The sequence below is a fragment of the Eumetopias jubatus genome, unplaced genomic scaffold, assembly GCF_037043125.1.
Source record: "Eumetopias jubatus isolate StellerSeaLion01/CBP00866 unplaced genomic scaffold, mEumJub1_p1.0 scaffold_11, whole genome shotgun sequence".
Taxonomy (NCBI): domain Eukaryota; kingdom Metazoa; phylum Chordata; class Mammalia; order Carnivora; family Otariidae; genus Eumetopias; species Eumetopias jubatus.
This window is the reverse complement of record NW_028274817.1, coordinates 76,044,699-76,062,555: the sequence shown is the minus strand read 5'-3', so window position 1 is coordinate 76,062,555 and position 17,857 is coordinate 76,044,699. Positions and strand designations below refer to the sequence as shown.

The following is a 17,857-nucleotide window of genomic DNA, read 5'->3' as shown; positions in this document are numbered from 1 at the left end:
CCTTTACATTTCCCAAAATCTGGCATACCCCATTTCTCACTGAGGAGCGCTGACTTCTTGTAGTGGGAAATGCTGTTTAACAACTACCATCTGAACACCGGAGTGCTCATGACTGCTGGGTTGCTCAGTGCTTCTAGAATATTTCAGTATACTGGGCTACAAGATGCATTTTTTATTTTGAGGGAAAAATGTATCGTGAGTTCATATTGATACTTCCAATTGAAATTGTAATTTTCACAGTTTAACGTCATTGATTTTATGTTTGTCTCCCCAGTTATTCTTGCTGAAAATCTTGGTTCCTAGCAACACTAACGTAATAACATATTTACTTTATTCTATTCTGTATATAATAGTTTGAAAATCACAATGAGGTATTATTAGTAACAACTTGATTATTGAAGATTTCCTTGAGGTCCTTTTTGCCGTTAAGCTAATAGCTAATTGGGCATGTACAGCCATGTTCCTATATTCTTAAAGTAATTTGAAAGAATTCTCTGAATGTTGGGCGCCTGGGTGGCTCAGTCGTTAAGCGTCTGCCTTCAGCTCAGGTCAGGATCCCAGGGTCCCGGGATTGAGCCCCACATTGGGCTCCCCGCTCAGCGAGAAGCTTGCTTCTCCCTCTCCCACTCCCCCTGCTTGTGTTCCCTCTCTCGCTGTCTCTGTCAAATAAATAAAATCTTAAAAGAAAAAAAAAGAATTCTCTAAATGTTTAACCAGCTTAATATATTGTCATGTTTATTTAGTTTTCCATTTTAAGGGGGTTGCTCATTTTTGCATTTTAAAGATTTATTTTTCCAACTTTATTCTGAAAATTTTCAAACCTACAGAAAAATTGGAAGTACAGTACAGTGAACACCCATATACCTTTCACTGTAGAATATTTTTCTACAATGATTATTTTTCCAGTTTTTTTCTCTCTCCATCTTAGTTGATTCCCTCCCTCCACACTACAGTTTTTTTTTTTTTAAGATTTTATTTACTTATTTGAGAGAGAGAGGGAATGAGAGAACACGAGAGGGGGGAGGGTCAGAGGGAGAAGCAGACTCCCTGCTGAGCAGGGAGCCTGATGTGGGGCTTGATCCTGGGACCCCAGGATCATGACCCGAGCTGGAGGCAGTCGCTTAACCAACTGAGCCACCCAGGCGCCCCCACGTTTTTTGTTTTTGCTGAACCATTTGAAGGAAGTTACAGACTTGAACTCTAAATACTTCAGCATGCTAAGAACAAGGGATTCTGTTCCATAACTGCAATTCCATATTACACCTAAGAAAATAATAATTTCATATCTAATATCGCCCATATTCACATTTCCTTAGTTGTTCCAAAGTGTTTTTTATAATTGTTTGTTTTAAACTGTGATCCAATCAAGGTTTATGTATTGCTTTTGGGTGTTCTATCTTTTTAGTTTCTTTTAATGTGGAGCAGTCCCCTCACCTTTTTTCATGACACTGATCTTTTGAAGAGTCTATGTGTTGTCTTGAATGGATATTTTTTTTTTTTAAGATTTTATTTATTTATTCATGAGACACAGAGAGAGAGAGGCAGAGGGAGAAGCAGGCTCCCAAGGAGCAGGGAGCCTGATGTGGGACTTGATCTCAGGACCCTGGGATCATGACCTGAGCTGAAGACAGACGCTTAACCATCTGAGCCACCCAGGCGCCCTTGAATGGATAATTTGTTTCCTATCATTATTGCTTAATTTGTTCCACCTACCCTTGTGTTTCCTATAAATTGGAAGTTTGATCTCATCTGGAGGCTTGATGGATTTGGGTTAAGTAATTTTTTGGCCAGAACATTTCACTGGTGATGCTGTGTACTCTATATTGCATCTTGCCATGAGGTATGTAATGTGAGGATGTGAGGATTCATGATGTTAAGTTTGATCCTCTGTTAAGGTATCAATTGCCAGATTTCTTACCTTTGTAAGTAGTAAGTAATCTTTAGGGGGATTCTTTGGTATCTTGTGAATATCTTGTTCCCAACAGTTTTTTGGCCCTGTGGTTTTCACATTTTGATTTAATTTTTTTGGTAATTCTGTAAAATCTTCATATGCTTCTAAAACCAAAAGTATACTTACAGGTACATGAAGAGAAGTTTCACCTTCTTCCTTGTCCCCTTCGCCTCCATTCCTCTGTGTGTAATCATTTTGATTAGTTTTTGGAATTATTCTTTTTTTGTTTTATGTTAAAAATATGAATATATTTGTATGTAAATATACTCATATTCCTTCTCTTAGATAAAAAATTGGCATTCTATTGTGTACCTTGCATATTTCACTTAAACGTGAAATATCCAAGAGACCTCTTCATAACAGTATATAGAGATTTATAGAAGGGCTTTTCTAAAATATATATATATTTATGTATACATTTGTGCATATTCATGTCCTTCCTGTGCTTGAAGTCATTCAGTGGTACCTCACCTCCCTTGGGATAAAGTCCAAACCTCTTTAAGACTTAAAAGGCCCTTTATCATTGGGCTTCTGTACGTCTCCAGCCTTGCCTCTTCCCCCCAGTGTGCATGCACATGCATGTGCGCGTGCACATGCGCACGCGCGCGCACACACACACACACACACACACACACACAGTTGCTATTATTGCCATACTGAATTGCCCTTTTTTTTGGCTTTTGAAATTTATTAAAATTGATTACTTTTTTGTTTTGTTTTAAGATTTTATTTATTTGACAGAGAGAGACACAGCGAGAGAGGGAACACGAGCAGGGGGAGCGGGAGAGGGAGAAGCAGGCTTCCCGTGGAGCAGGGAGCCCGATGTGGGGCTTGATCCCAGGACACTGGGATCCTGACGTGAGCTGAAGGCAGACGCTTAATGACTGAGCCACCCAGTCGCCCCCAAATTGATTACTTTTTTGAATTGCTTTGATTTCCTTGAATGAACCATGAGCAGATCCTTGATTTTGCATGTGATGCTCCTGTCTGCGTAGACTGTTCCTTCTCCCTGTCCTCACTATTCATCCTGTGGGCCTGAGCTTAAACATATTTCTGGAGGCCTTCCCTAGCCCGAGTCTGAGTTAGGTGTCCTTCTTATGTGCTGACCCAACACCATCTGTTTATCATTGTTTTGGTGTTCACTGTACAGTGTTCTGATTGTTTACATATATGCCTTCCTCTGTTAGTCCATGAGCTCTGTAAGCACAGGAACCATGGCTCACAGGATATGAGGGCCCCAGTGCCTGGCATTTGGAAGGCATTCCGTAAATATTTATTGGCTAAAAGTGGCAGAAAGGCACAAACCCAGACATGCATTGTAATATCCATAAGACCTAAAACCAAACTCAAATGGAATTTGCTCAGATGTGGTGATCTGAGAAGAAAACGTGAGTTGCCTTATTCATTGTGGAGCTGTAGTCCAGACCAGGCTGTGTGGGAGCCTCTAGGTCACCCTGGGATGGTGCTGGCTCATGGCCTGGGCTGAGAGCCAGAGAGGGGCACCACCAGCTGCTCCTCCTGAGAGACAGAGAGGTTGACAGGGCCTGGGGGAAGGGCTAGAGATGAGAAAGTGGCATCAGCCTGTAATTTCCAGGGATGGTGGGAATGGTTACTGTAGGTAGGACCTGGTAGAAGGAGCCGAGCTAGGGAAGAAGAACCTGCCTTTGGCATGGGAGCAAGTCCTCAGGCCCTGCTTGGTGGAGCATCTCTTGTGGGGGCCTGAGCACAGGGACCTGGCCCTTCCTGATGTCGTTGGGCCTGCATTTTACAGGATGCCCAGGCTGAGGAGGAGATCAAACAGGAGATGAATACACTGCAGCAGAAGCTGAATGAGCAGCAAAGTGTACTCCAGCGTATTGCTGCCCCTAACATGAAAGCCATGGAGAAGCTGGAGAGTGTCCGAGACAAGTTCCAGGAGACCTCAGATGGTAAGATTTTCCCCTTTTACTTTTACTGTCTAAGGGGAAGACAGAAGGCTGGAGTTACGGCAGGGGACTGTTACACATCACAGCAGCTCCCCTTTTTATGTGCTTTCTGGAAACTCCCAAGAGCCCTAAACAGTAGGGGTTAGTTACCACACCTGTTTTATGGAGTAGAAAAACCTCTCTGAGGTTCAGAGAGGGTGAATGGCCTACCCAAGGTCTCACAGCTGGCTGCTGGTTGAGCCCAGGGTAGAATTCATGTTTGTGTGGCTCCAAGCCCACGTTTCTTCCTTTGTGCTATGTGGCTGGCCCGATGGTTACAAGTGATTGTGGGGCCATTTTCCTGGGGCCCTCCCCAGACATTCCTCTCCCTTTGGGATGTCCCTGCTCTGTGGATTGTCATTTACAGGTCATTCTTGCCAGGGCGTGGTCCTCTGCCTTGGCAGAGCCTGGGCACTGAGGGGTCACCTGTCTTTCCCTCATGGCAGAGTTTGAGGCAGCCCGAAAGCGAGCCAAGAAGGCCAAGCAGGCATTCGAACAGATCAAGAAGGAGCGCTTTGACCGCTTCAATGCTTGTTTTGAATCTGTGGCCACCAACATCGATGAGATCTACAAGGCCCTATCCCGCAACAGCAGTGCCCAGGTAGGCTGGAGTCCCTTACCTAGCTAGCCCCCACCATCACATTGCCCTTCCTTTTAGGCTTCCTGTCCCTGTCCTCATCTAGACCCAAACCCAGATCCTGACCCATCTGCCTTCTCCCTAGGCCTTCCTGGGCCCCGAGAACCCTGAGGAGCCCTACCTGGACGGCATCAACTACAACTGTGTGGCTCCTGGCAAACGCTTCCGGCCTATGGACAACTTGTCAGGGGGGGAGAAAACAGTGGCGGCTCTGGCCTTGCTCTTTGCCATCCACAGGTAAGGCTGCTCCTCCCAGAGCAGTTGACGGAGAGACTGAACTGAGGCCGCCAGAGGCTCTGGGGCCCAAGGACATGCAGAGATCTGCAGAGGTGAAGATGTTCTGGTGGAATCTGGATTGCGTCCCTGTTTCCCTACCTACTACAGCACATCTGGCCTTGGTTTCCTGGACTTGTCTCTCCCATCCACCCTCATCCACTCAGCATGCCCTCACTGGCCCCTGCATGTATTCAGTCCCACCACCAGGCTTTTGCTTACATGGTTGCTGGCTAATTAGCCCTTTCTGTGCAAATCTAGCTTGACCATCACCACGCCTTCACATCTCATTTTCCTCCTCCTGTTCCTCTAGGAAGCCTGCTTTGACCAGCTGTGGCATACCCTGACCTCCCCCTCCTGAATGCCAGTAGTACTTGAATCTGACCCCCACAACTTAATACTTGATTGTACAGTGTCATTCAGCGAGCATTTCTTGAGGGCTGCTCTGTACCAGACTCTGTTGGGGGATTAGGGACACAGATGTGTCAGACATGGTCTCTGTCCTTGAGGAGCTCATGGTCTAGTGAAAGCCAGATGTGTAAACAGTGAGCTAAGTGTTGTAACTGGGTGAGTGTGTGTGCTATGGATGCACAGAGGAGGGACACCAACCCAATGCGGGGGAGGGTGTGGGTGGCCAGGAAAGGCTTTCGAGGGCAGGTAACACTTGAGCAGGAAATGCAAAGGATGAGTAGAAGTTAGCCGAGACACCAGGAGGCGTTCTAGGCAGTGGGTGCCGCATGTGCCTAGAGGCAGGGAGCCACAACAGCATGGCGCAGGTGGGTGGGGTAGACCTCCAGGTAGCTTGGACAGTGTGGTCAGAGCCTAGGACAGCTTTATCTCCCCAGCCGGTCTGGAAGCTCTGGAGAGAACCATGTCTTCTGGTTCTGTAGGATCCTGGAGCATAAGGTTGGATGCACAGGAGGGTTCAGTTGGTAAACTGGCCTTCCGGGGCTCAGGCAACGTTAAGACCTGAGTTTTTTAGTCTCTGAAGAAGTGGAGGGGGATGCTGGCCTTGTGTGATGGGCCCTGGGGCTATCCTGCCCCACCCCTGCCCCCATCAGTGTCAGCTCACCTACTGGTTCCCTCCCAGCTACAAGCCAGCCCCCTTCTTCGTCCTGGATGAGATCGATGCTGCCCTGGATAACACCAACATTGGCAAGGTGGGTGCAAGGAAAGTGGGGCCCGGGAGGGAGGCCCCTAGGTTGGGGCTGGGTTTCAGGGAGCAACTCCTGAGTGTGCTCTAGCCGTTCCTGCTGCCTGCTCTCTGTGCCCGGGAGGCTGGGCCCAGGGTCATCCATCCACGCCGTGCTAGTCAGTGGCCTCTCAGCCTCTCTTCCCCTTACCCTCCACCCCTTACCCCATCCCTCTGCCTCTGGTTCTGACTGGAAGACACAAGGGAGTCTTAAGTCTTCAGCCCTGCTAAGTGCCTGGCGGCCCCTCCCACAGGTGGCAAATTACATCAAGGAGCAGTCGACTTGCAACTTCCAGGCCATCGTCATCTCTCTCAAGGAGGAGTTCTACACCAAGGCTGAGAGCCTCATTGGAGTCTACCCCGAGGTAGGGCGGGCCTGGCTCAGGAGCCAGCCCCACTCTCCCTGCCTGACTCCCCAGGGCAGGAAGGGAAGGCTGCAGTGGAGGGCCACGGGGGCGGGGGAGCATAGGGACTCAGGTCCTGAACAGCCATCTGGGCTTGTTGGAGCCCTGCCCTAGAGGCTTAGCCTGCCCAGCTGGGCAGGGCTATTGCGTCTGGGGACAGGTGGAAAGGCCAGGCAGAAGAGCCAGACAGCAGAGAAAAGGAGGAGAATGCAGAGGTAGGCAGGGAGAGAAGGCACATGGGACCGAGCACATCCTCTCACACCCAGAGAGAACCATTGCCTGGGCTTTGGGCAGGTATGTAGGGAGGAGGGTTTGAGGCCCCTGGTCCTGGGGCGCTAGACCCCCCGCCTTAATTCTCTCCTTACAATTTCATTTTTCTTTTTCTCCCTCCTCCTTCAGCAAGGGGACTGTGTGATCAGCAAAGTCCTGACCTTCGACCTCACCAAGTACCCAGATGCCAACCCCAACCCCAATGAGCAGTAGCAGTAGTTCTGCCCTCCTGCCCTGTCTGGATCCCTAAGCTGCCCCTCTCCCAATCTCTGGATATTTGGCTCCCAACCTTCCCCTACCTCCCGTCCCTGTTTGGTATAGTCATGGGATTTAGGCACTGCTGTCAAGCATGAAGAGGAACAGAGGTGATGTTAGGTCTGGAGCAAAAATTCCTGAGCTTCAGGGAGCATCCTGGCCTTTGGAAGGAGGTGCTGAGCTGAACTGAGCTGAACAGGGCCATCTGTCCATTCCCTACCTTCCCCTCTCCCAGACCTCCCCCCCTCCCATCACCCATAATCATGGGTCCCTTGGGCCCCTTGCATCTTGCTTGTGTGTGGGTATGTATGTGTGTATATATGTGTCCGCGTGTGTGCATATGGGCGTGCTTGCAAAATAATAAAGATATTGGAGACCCATTTTAGAAGGAGCCTAGGCTGAATTTGATTCCAAGAGAGCTTAGTATGACAGCACCCCAGAGCTGGGCAAAGGTATTCAGGACCTCATAGGAATCAGTCACATGAAGTTGCCCTCATTTACTCATTTGTGTTCTCATTCATTTGTGTATTCGTCAGACATATATTGAGCACCTTCTATTTGTCAGGCTCTATTCTAGAAATACAGAGCTAAATCAGATATGATCTCTACCCTCCTACCGAGGAGATGCAGTGGGTTCATGGTTTCCCATGGTCAGCTGAATCATATTTATAGGTACTTTGAATTTGAGAAGAAGATGATCACCTCCAGGCTTCCTGGAGAAGGTCACATTTGAGCTGAACCTTGACAAATTGGTAGGATTTGGTTGGGCACTAGGAGCAGAGCCTGGGCTCTGGGGACAGACATTTGTGGGTTCTAGTCCTTTTTTTAAAATCACTTACTAGTTTGATGTTGGGCAAGTCATTTGACCTTTCTGTGCCTCAGTTTCCTCATCTGTAAAATGGGGCTAACAATATTACCTACCTCATAGGATTTAATGATGTCAAGCTCCTCACTGGGGGCCTTATCCCTGCTTGGAGCCCACTAGGTGCCGACCCCTCAGAATATAAGCCTTCTCATACCTAGACCCCTGAGGGCTCTAATCCCAATTGTTGGGGACAGAAGGAACCTCCAAATATGGGAGATGCTAAATGCCTTGGTTACTGAGAAAGTTCCAGGGCACCAATGGGGTTTACCCGGTAAGTGAAGGGCCTAACGAAGCCTATAGCTTCAGTCATGTAACCAGGTGCCTGGGCCCCAACCCAGGTCATGAGGAAGTCGGGGAGAGGTAGCCTGGGCCACATCCCGGCCGAATGTGTGTGAAGTTCCCTCTGGGAACTAACCCGTGTCAGCTGCAGGGACCGTGCAGAGGCAGCAGAGTCTGCTGCCATGAGGTCAGCCTTTGCTCATTCATATACACTGTCAGACCATCACCTTGTCCCGATTGTATACTGCATTGTTGTTTCTTCAAAGTTAAATCTGTTCTAATTACTCAAGTGACGCATGAATCCATTCTCTAAGACGTTAGATTTATAAGTAGAGCTAGCCTTGTTTGACTACCATTGCCCCTCCCCCTCTAAACTGCTGTTATGTTTGTTGTACATCCATCTAGACTGTTTTAAGACTTTGACATATATGAGCTCATTGAAAATATTGTGTATTTAATACAAATGGTATATTGAGTTCTGCAATTTGCTTTCTTCGTTTAACAGTGTTTTTGAGATTTGTGCATGTTGTTTTTGCTAAATGTAGATTCAATTCATCCTTTGTAATTGCCGTATGGAGTGCCATCATATGACTCGTATCACATCGTACCCTTTTCTTTTGTGATAGCTAGTTAAGACTGTTTTCTCTTTTTGCTATTACAAAATACGACACAGGAACATTTGTGTGTGTGTATGTGCCCGCGCGCGCACACATGCGCGCACGTGCGTATATGAGTTTATCTAGGGTTGCTTCCTAGAAGTTGAATTGCAGAGTCATAGACTATTTATATTTTTGTTTTAAATAGATACTTCCAAATTGCCCTCCTGTACTATTTACTCGATATTTTTCTTGAGGTTGTCTTAGGTGTAACGTTGTTATCTACTTCAGTTTCATCCTAAGTAGTGATATCCGTGAAACCACGGGTTTGATGTGCTAATTATGTATTTTTCTAATACATATTAAAAGGCATAACTCAAAATAAATTTGTCTGTGTTCAACCAAAGAAGTCACATACCACCAGTGGTACATGTGCTGAAGTTTGGGAAATGCTGGCATATCTGAAAGCACAATTTGGGAGTCGCCCTGGTTCAAATCCTAGCTGTAGAAACTTGAGCTCATTACTTCACCTCCCTGAATCTCAGTTTCCTCACGTAGAGAAGGACTTAATATGTGCCCTACTTTGCAGCAATGTAGGGAAGATGAAGTGTGCTGGAAGCAGTTTGGCTGGCACCTAGATCATCACAGGCCTTTCAGGGTAGCAATCACTATTCTCCCCACTTTACAGATGAGGAAACTGAGGCCCAGGAAGGTTAAGTGACCCAGCTACCAGGTAACAGTAAGGATTTGAACCCAGGCCCCCCCCGATTCAGTCTTGTGCTTTCTCCACTACAAGGGTGGTTATCAACCTTGGCTGTGCACCAGAATCACTTGTGAAGATTTTTCTTTTTTCCTTTTTAAAAATCAAAGCAATATATACACTGGTTAGGAAGTAAAATAGTACAGAAGGGCTTATAATGCAAAGCAGCTGTTCCCTGCTGCACCCCCACATCCAAAGGGTGTGGAGCTCCTTGCTCTGGTCCCGCCCCTGGAAATATAATTCAGTAGGTGTGGATAATAATCTGGATAACTAATTCTTACCTCACAGGGTGGAAAGGATTAGATGAGATGCCTTGGACTAAAGCCCTGGCCCACAGGGACGCAAGTGCTGCAGAGGACTTAGGTCCTGGGGCTCAGAGAGGTGAGAGGCTTTGTCCTAGATCCCAGTGGTTCATTGGCAGAACCTAGACTTCAACCGGGAGGGATCTCTGTGCTTGCCCAGTGCTTTCCCACTGTGCCACACTGCCTTCTATCATCACAAAGGAACCACGTGTTCAGTGAAGGCTGTGCTCAGGTGAGAGCTGACGCCACAGTGTGTTTCCAGGAGTAAGCTGGATCCAAATAGAATCCCTAGGGCTTGTTGGAGGACACTAGGTTGACTCCCTTATACTCTGGACCCAGAAGCCTTGGTCTAGGGAGTTGAAGAGTGCTCCGTGACCATGTTTACCTTTAACTGGGCACTTCACTCTGGGAATCACTGTGTTGCCCACCAGGGACACAAACATGAGTCAAATCTTTACCCTGCCTTTGAGGAGCTCACTAGGGGAGGCGATTCATAGAACAGCTGTTAACCATGTAGTCTGATAGCCCTCTGACAGGAGCATGGAAGAGGAAGGGCCTGTAGCTTATGTAGAGGTTCAGGGAAGGCATCCTCTAGTCTAGGAGGTGACACCTGAGCTGAGTCTTGAGAGACTTGTAGGAATTACCCAGTTGAAATGGAAGGAATTTCCAGGTAGTGGGGACAGTATGCACAAAGACCTGAAGGCAAGAAACAGCAAAATAGTTCAGAAGTACCAAAACAAGGTTTGACAGTTCAGATTTATCTCATGAGACATTGTGGTTCCCAAACTGGCTGTGCACCAGAACCACGTGTAGCATCCCAGGCCCCAGCCTCTCAAAATTTGGTTTTTGTAACTGGGGTGAGGCCTCAGGATCTTGAGTGCTTAGAAAAATGAGCACATGACTGTAGGGTGCAGCCAGGTTTGGGAACTGTGGGAACCATGGGATGGTTTTAAGCAGGGGAGACGCTGGGTCAGATGCAAATTTAATAAACCTCTTTATGGTCAGCCACTGGAAATGGATTAGGTTAAATGTGCATACTGTATGCTCCCATGCCTGTAGTTTCCCTGTTGGCTCAATTTCTCACACTGTGTGTTTGAATAAGCTGAACGCACCACAGGGATGGGCCTGGGGTTATCTTGCTACTGGCATATCCCCAGCAAAAAGCACAGTGCCTGACCCAAAACAGGCACCCAATAAATAGTTTTTGAGTGAATGAATGCGTGAGTGAATGCATTTGTGACGGAGAATGGAGACAGGGAGATCAGCTAGGAAGCTTTTGAAAAGCCCGGGAGGCCTACCCAGGGGCAAGGGCAGTGGGAATGGATTGGAGGCAATAAAAGTGTGAGCCAGACTTGGTGATTGAGGATTACTGGATGTGGAGGGTGACTGAGAGGATAGAATGCGTGCCCATTAGTAGCCCAGGTTCCTACCCTATCCCAGTCATTCTCTTTCTTCATCCAAGTCAGAATCTCCTTCCAGCCTCAGCCACTGGAATTCCTCCCTCAAGTTAGTTTTTAAACGTTCTGTGTGCTGTGTGGTCCCCACCCTCCCCTCCCTTCCTCCCAGCCATTGATCCATTCATCCAGTTCAATAAATCTTGGCTAAGCACCTCCTGTATGCAGTGAGGCTCTTCCAAGCCAGGACTCTGACTCCCTCTTTCCTACCTCAAGAGATGTTTTTGAGGGCTTCCCCAGGTAAGACTCCCGTCCCTTAGACAGTAACCTAAAGTGAGATGCCCAGATGTCAGACCTGTAAGGGAACTTAAAGACTTTGTCCAACCCCCTCCTGAGGCCCTGGGAGGGGAAGGAACTTGCCCAAGGTCCCATTACTAGAAAGTGTCGGAGCCAGAACTGGAACCTGAGTTCCCTTTCCCCATCACCACTAGAGCCTTGATCTCTCCCATCACAGATCAGGACAGGCAGAAGTGGCCAGGGAGAAGGTGGGACTAAGGTTGGCCTTGAAGGTCAGTGTACTGGACAGGCCAAGCAAGAAGCTTGCCAATTACACTGCCCCCTTCTGGAAACCCTCAGCAAACCTGCCATGCCCACAGTCCCTTCTAAGGGGTTTCTTAAGCACGAGTTGCCATGCTCTGTACCATGTGACCTCACAATCCTGGCCACAAATGGTTTGGGATAGTATGTGACTCAAGGACAGCCAATCTCTAGGCTATAGCCTATTAGGTGGACGGATATAAGAACTCCACCTCATAGGGATGGCCTGTATCAAATGGCCTCCAGGGAGGCTAAACGTGAGGCATTCGGAAGTGAACAATTAATTAGCATTTAGCAAGACAGAAGTGGTGGATGAGGGGTGCCAGAAGCTGAACAGCAAAAGCAAGGAGAAAGCTGCAGGGACCATGAAACATTTATATCATGAGAACACGGGGCCACAAGGTAGCAGAAGCCATGAAGCAGCAAGACAACAATGGGCCAAAAGGACACAGAAGCCATGAAGCAATAGGAGCCACAATGTAGCAGGAGCCACGAGGAACAGAAACCATGAGACAAAATCCTGAATGTGAGATCCACAAAGCAGCAGAAGGCTTGAACAGACAAGATCCACGAGGCAGCAGAAGCAATGAGACTCTCAGAGCCACAAGGTAGCAAGGCAACAGGAATCGAAGAGGCTGCAGGAATGACAGCAAACAGAAGCTGCAACACAAGAGAAGCCCTGGATGAACTAGAACCGAAGCCCCAGAAGCCAGGAAGCTGCAGGAGCCAGGAGGCCAAGAAGCTGTGAGGCCCCCGAAGGCCAAGTGCTAGCGAGGAGGGTAGCAGGAAAAAAAAGAAAGAAAGGTAGTCTAAGTAGCAGTAGGAGGAGTATAAATACAGCCAGAAAGAAGTTGAGTCACCATTTTGGGAAGCACTAGAGAAGGGAGCAACAGATGCCTGCAGCTGAGGGGGTGACAAGATAAGCCAGGCTCTAGAGCTGCTTTGGATCATGAACCATTTTTGAGTTTCTGTTCCTCCATGAGGCTGCCTGTGTAGCTGTTTTTGTCTTCCTTATTTCCCTATGAATGCTTCAATAAATCTCCATCACTAACCTGAGTGTGTCTGTTCTTGTAATCTAAAAGAAGTTAACACTGTGGTGTGCACTATAGATGGGTGGAAAGCAGGGCAGAAGGTCTTCCAGGTGGGTTTTAAACAAGACACAGGTGGGAATTCACTCATTCTTTCTCTCACATCCTCACTGGCACAGCACTTCTCATTCATTTACGTACTGGCTTCTTTTTCTCATTCATTCATCCACTCATCGTCCATTTGTTCACCTATTCATGGAGAACTCACTCATTTTCACATATTAACTCCTGCACTCAGGCAGTGATATAAGCATTCACTCATTTGTTAGCTCATTTGTTCTTTCTCGGATCCACTCAGTCATCATTTTTGCACCCGTTTGGTCCACAAGCATACATTGAGTTCCTGCATCATGCTAGGTTCTGGGGATGAGATATACTCCCCGAATTCTAGGAACTCATAGTTTAATTGGGGACTCAGATAAGTAAGCAGGTGAGTGCACCAAAGGCGAGAGATTATACAGCAGAAATCTAGATGAGGCAGGGTGAGACTATAGGACCATTCCTCTGTGGGGTGGGGAAGGATGGAGGGAGTACTCAGGCAAGCCTTTATAGAGAAGGGGCGTTTGAACTGAATCTTGAAGGAAGAGTTGGTGTTTACCATGTAGAAAGGGGCTATAGAACGTTCCAAGCAGAAGAGCTGCCTAAGCAAAGTTCTTTGAAGAGTGTGGAAGTGCATGGATTTTGGGGGGAATGGGCATTGTCTCATGTGGTGGAAGAAGTGGCGGAAGCCAGGCAGTTGAGCTTAGCTTTGACCCTATGGGCAATGGGAAGCTGTAGAAGGGTTTGAAGCAGGGAAGTGACGGAGTCAGATTGGTATTTTAGGAAGATCACTCCGGTGATTTTCACACCGGTGAAAGATGGTTGCAGGCATGAGATACTGACCCAAGTAATATACTTGGAGAGAGAACATGTGTCATAATTTGAGCCACGAATGAAGACTTCAGAGTCCCTGAGGAGAGAGGAAAAAGTTCTACCAGGGGACCAAGGAAGACTTTTTGGAGGAGGAATTTGAGCTGAGCCTTGAAAAATAAATAGGATCCCAACTGATAGAGATGAGGAGTAAGGGCTTTCCAGGCCTGGGAAATGAAAACAAGCCAGGAGGTGGGGGTAAATAAGGCGACTGCAGACTAACAAAGCTTGCAGTTTGACTGCGGAAGAGCTGCATGTAAGGGAGAGCCAGGAAGGGAGACTGCAAGTTTCCCGAAGTTTATTCTATTCTGCTGCCATTAGGTCTGCAGGAACAAGGGAATTTGGAGGGAGGAAGTGGTGGGCAGGAGTGTCCTTTTTCTGTGTTTTTAAAAATTAAATACATGTTCATTTTAAAATAGAAGTAATGTAGGCACATTATTTAGAAGACAAATCAATAAACTTAAATCAGTTACAAAAGGTCATGAAAAGTGAGTTCTACAGCCCCACTCCCACCCTACCACTTTTCATTATTAGCAACCACTTTCAGTTATTTCTTCTGATTGTGACCTCCATATCTAAATATTGTATTATGTGAGCATTTGTCTTTTAGCAATTTCAGACATTAATCCATTGGTGTCCTGCTATGACGAATGATTTAGATCACACCAAGTTCGACTCTTGTCTTCCCCACTTCTCATATAATTTAGTTTCTGTACTACTTTTCTGAATTTAAATAACACCTTTATTTCATTTTCCATGACTTAGAGGCAATATTTCTTGACCAGAACTTTTGTTAGATGAGAATGTCTTTTCTTTTTTGCCCCCTTCTCCACTGTCAACCTCCCCAACTTCTGTCATCTGGTCTTATATATTGTCAAAGTTGATAACATTGAATTCTGTAATCATGAGTAAGGTTTTTTTGGTATGCGTGTTGTCTGTAGTTTGATAGTTTGATTTGAAAAGTTGAAAAGTGGTAAGCAATTAATATGACTAAATATTGTTCACTGAAGAAGCCATTTAATGTACTTTTTATAATTTTTCCTTGTAGTTTTTCATTTTTTCCCTCAAGTTTCTAATTCTCTTTTTATCTTTCGCTGTTTTACTTTATAATATGTTCCAATTTTTTTCTTCTCAAAAATCTCTATTACATTAAATATTCCATCAAGCCTACTTTTTTTTTCCCCCTCCAGGATACCTTCTTCCTGGAGCCCCCTTATACTCTTTCTCAAATCTGAACTAGTTGCTCTCTAGCCCTGATGCATGGGCTGTCATTTCAGGACCTTCCTTCACTGCTTTCCTTGCTTAGATCCACTATTTGCTGGCTCCCAGGGTTTTTGTTTTGTTTATTTTTTTGTCATTGTTTTGATGGAGCACATCCTCAAGTAACTTTCTCAGAAAAGTTTGTAGGAGTTAGACTTCCCGAGTCTTTGCATGTCTGAAAATAAATTTATTCCATCTTTATATTTGGTTATAAAGTTTGAGGTTCAACATCATTTCCCCACAGAACTTTGAAGGCATTGCTCCACTTTCTTCTAGTGTCAAATTTTGATGAGAAACAGTCTGATAACAAACAGTCTGAGTCTCATGGCTTTATAGGTAACTTTCCGTACATCTTTGTTTTTTCCCCCTCCTTCCAGGATCTCAATGACACAAATATTAGATCTTTTGTTACAGTTTCACAGATCCCTAAGGTTCTGTTCACTATTTTTTCCGGTCTGTTTTCTCTTTGTTTTTCAGATTGGGTAATTTCTATTGTTCTGTCTGCAAGTTGATGTTAGCCCAATCCATTGAGGTTTTTGTTTTGGTTATTGTATTTTTCACTTCTAAAATTTCCATTTGATTCTTCTTTTTATCTTCTGTTTCTTTGCTGACAGTTTCTATTTTTTAATTTGCTTTAAGCATGTTGTTAATTGTATGTTGAGGCATTTTTGTGATGGCTCCTTAAAAACCTTTGTCAGATAATTTTTAACATATCAGTGTTGGAGTCTAATGAGTGTCTTTTCTCATTTCACGTTGAGATGTTCTTGGTATGATGAGTAATTTTCTGTTGAAACCTGGGCATTCTGTTCAGCTTGCTTCCTCAGACACTGTTCCAGCAGTGAAAGAGGGGACACTGCCTCATTACTGCCAGGCGGGCATGGAAGTCTAGGATTCCCCACTCAGTCTCTGTCGACAATCCAGAAGGAGGGTTTCCTCATTATTCTTCGGTGGGGAGATGGGAGTTGCTGCTCCCTACTCAACCTTCTCTGATACCACCCCAGCAGGAGGGGAGAGGAGTGACTTTTGAGAGCCAGCGAGGGTAGAAGTCTAAGCTCCCCACCTGGCATTTGCTGGTGGGACCACTGTTTTCTGTAGTGTTGGGCAGGAGTGGAGTTATCTAATTGACACTTTCTCTAGCACCAAGTCTGGGGTGTGCAAGTCAAAAAGCAAACCGAGGGAACTCACCCCTGTGTCACTTCTCTGCACCAAGGTCTCTAGCATGTTTGCCTTCTCTTCACTTCTCAGAGTCTTCTTAGGTTTATATACAATGCCCCAGGATTTTAGCTGTAGTTGGGGAGAGAAATAGGGAAAAGTACTCTCCACCCACCTACCTGCCCCCACTTTAAATAGTTATTTTTTAAAAAATTATATTCTTGGTGTTCTGAAATTTTATAATTATGTGTTTAGGTTTGGGGATTTGTCATTCATTATGTTGGTCACTGGTAGGTTCCTTCATTCTGAAGTTCTTTAACTCTAGGGAATTCTCTTATTTGTTTAATACATTCCTCCCTTCCGATTTCTTTGTTCTCTCTGGGAACTCCTTCTGAATTGATCTTTTGTAGTTTTTATTTGTTCTCTCCCTCAATCTCGTTTTCCCTCCCTCGCTTCCTAGTTCTCTCCTGCTCTTCCTTTTGGGAGAAGATTGAACTTTTATTTTTCAACTCTTCTATCTCCACTTCTTTTCATTTTGACAATAAATTTAAAAAATTTCCAAATATCCATTCATGTTCCTTTTCCTTTCTTACAGCATCCTGTTCTTGTTTAATGGATGCACTAGTAGCTTGACTCTCTGGGTACAATAGAGGTATTTTTTATATATTTTTTCTTTTTTTAAAAAATATCTGTTTCCTTTGAGGTTCGTTTTACCCTGTTTGCTTATTTTGGTCTCTCTTAATTTGCGGTCATTTCTCAAATGCCTGGTAATCCATGGTCATATACTCATATTTAGGAATGTAGCAACAAATACTTGATTGGAAGCTCTGTGTATGGGGGACAGTGCTAGTTGACTGGTGGCTTCCCTTTAAGATGATTGGAGGAGAACATGACTGCTATGCTGCAGAGTCCCCAAATGCCAGAATACAAAGATCTTTTCTCTGAGGTTGTTCGGTTTCCTTAGTTAAGAACCCTCCGGGTTTTGCCTAATGGGTAGACACTTGGCTGCTGTGAACTGTACACAAGGGGTGGGTTAATGGTTAGATATACAGCCTTCCAATTAATCTCCCTGTTTTCAGCCCAACATCTCACTCCCACTTTATATCATACCTGGCATTGTTAAGACCCAAGACACTCCAGGCTTCTGCAAAGAAAGATCAACTCCTTCCTCGATGGCATCATCTCCATGCATACTCCAGGCTATGGCTTCCTCCACCATGCTCCATCAGTTACCATTCCTCCATTACTTTCTATCTTCCAAAAATGTGTTGAAATCTCTCTTTTGCTGATGGACCTGCTCTCATTCTCTTCATCATTGTGTTTTTATACCTTTTTTTAAATTCCTTTACTATCATTTTAACAAGGTCTCAGGTGGGAGTGGAGATAAACACATGGTAAGTCTGCCATCTTGACCTGGAAATCTGGTCGATAACGGTTTGTTTTTAATTTTTCTGGTAATTTTCTTAATATCTCTAAATAATATGCAGATTTTTCTGTTTATCAACTTATTTATCACTTTTAGACATTGTCTGTTGACTTCCTGCTATTTAAATCACCCAATGACCCTCCTCCTGTGCACCCAATATAGCTCTATTATTAATTATATATTCTCTATTCCTTACCTTTGTACCTTTAAATAATAGACTTATACTCCTTTCAGCCTCTCAACTTCTGTCATTTATACTTTTATATTAATAAGATTAATAACA

The 17,857-nt window shown here is 45.4% G+C and overlaps 1 protein-coding gene across 1 annotated transcript in view; it reads left to right on the top strand.

Annotated features, from left to right (window-relative positions):
- Nucleotides 1-12,790, top strand: part of SMC1A (structural maintenance of chromosomes 1A) — a 38,618-nt gene extending 25,828 nt beyond the window's left edge. The window contains exons 20-25 of the mRNA XM_028092850.2: nt 3,723-3,879; nt 4,362-4,516; nt 4,638-4,789; nt 5,916-5,985; nt 6,272-6,382; nt 6,821-12,790. Of these exons, the coding sequence (XP_027948651.1) occupies nt 3,723-3,879; nt 4,362-4,516; nt 4,638-4,789; nt 5,916-5,985; nt 6,272-6,382; nt 6,821-6,904 (729 nt within the window). The 3' untranslated portion in view covers nt 6,905-12,790. The remainder of the gene's footprint in view (nt 1-3,722; nt 3,880-4,361; nt 4,517-4,637; nt 4,790-5,915; nt 5,986-6,271; nt 6,383-6,820) is intronic.
- The last annotated feature ends 5,067 nt before the right edge of the window (nt 12,791-17,857 follow it).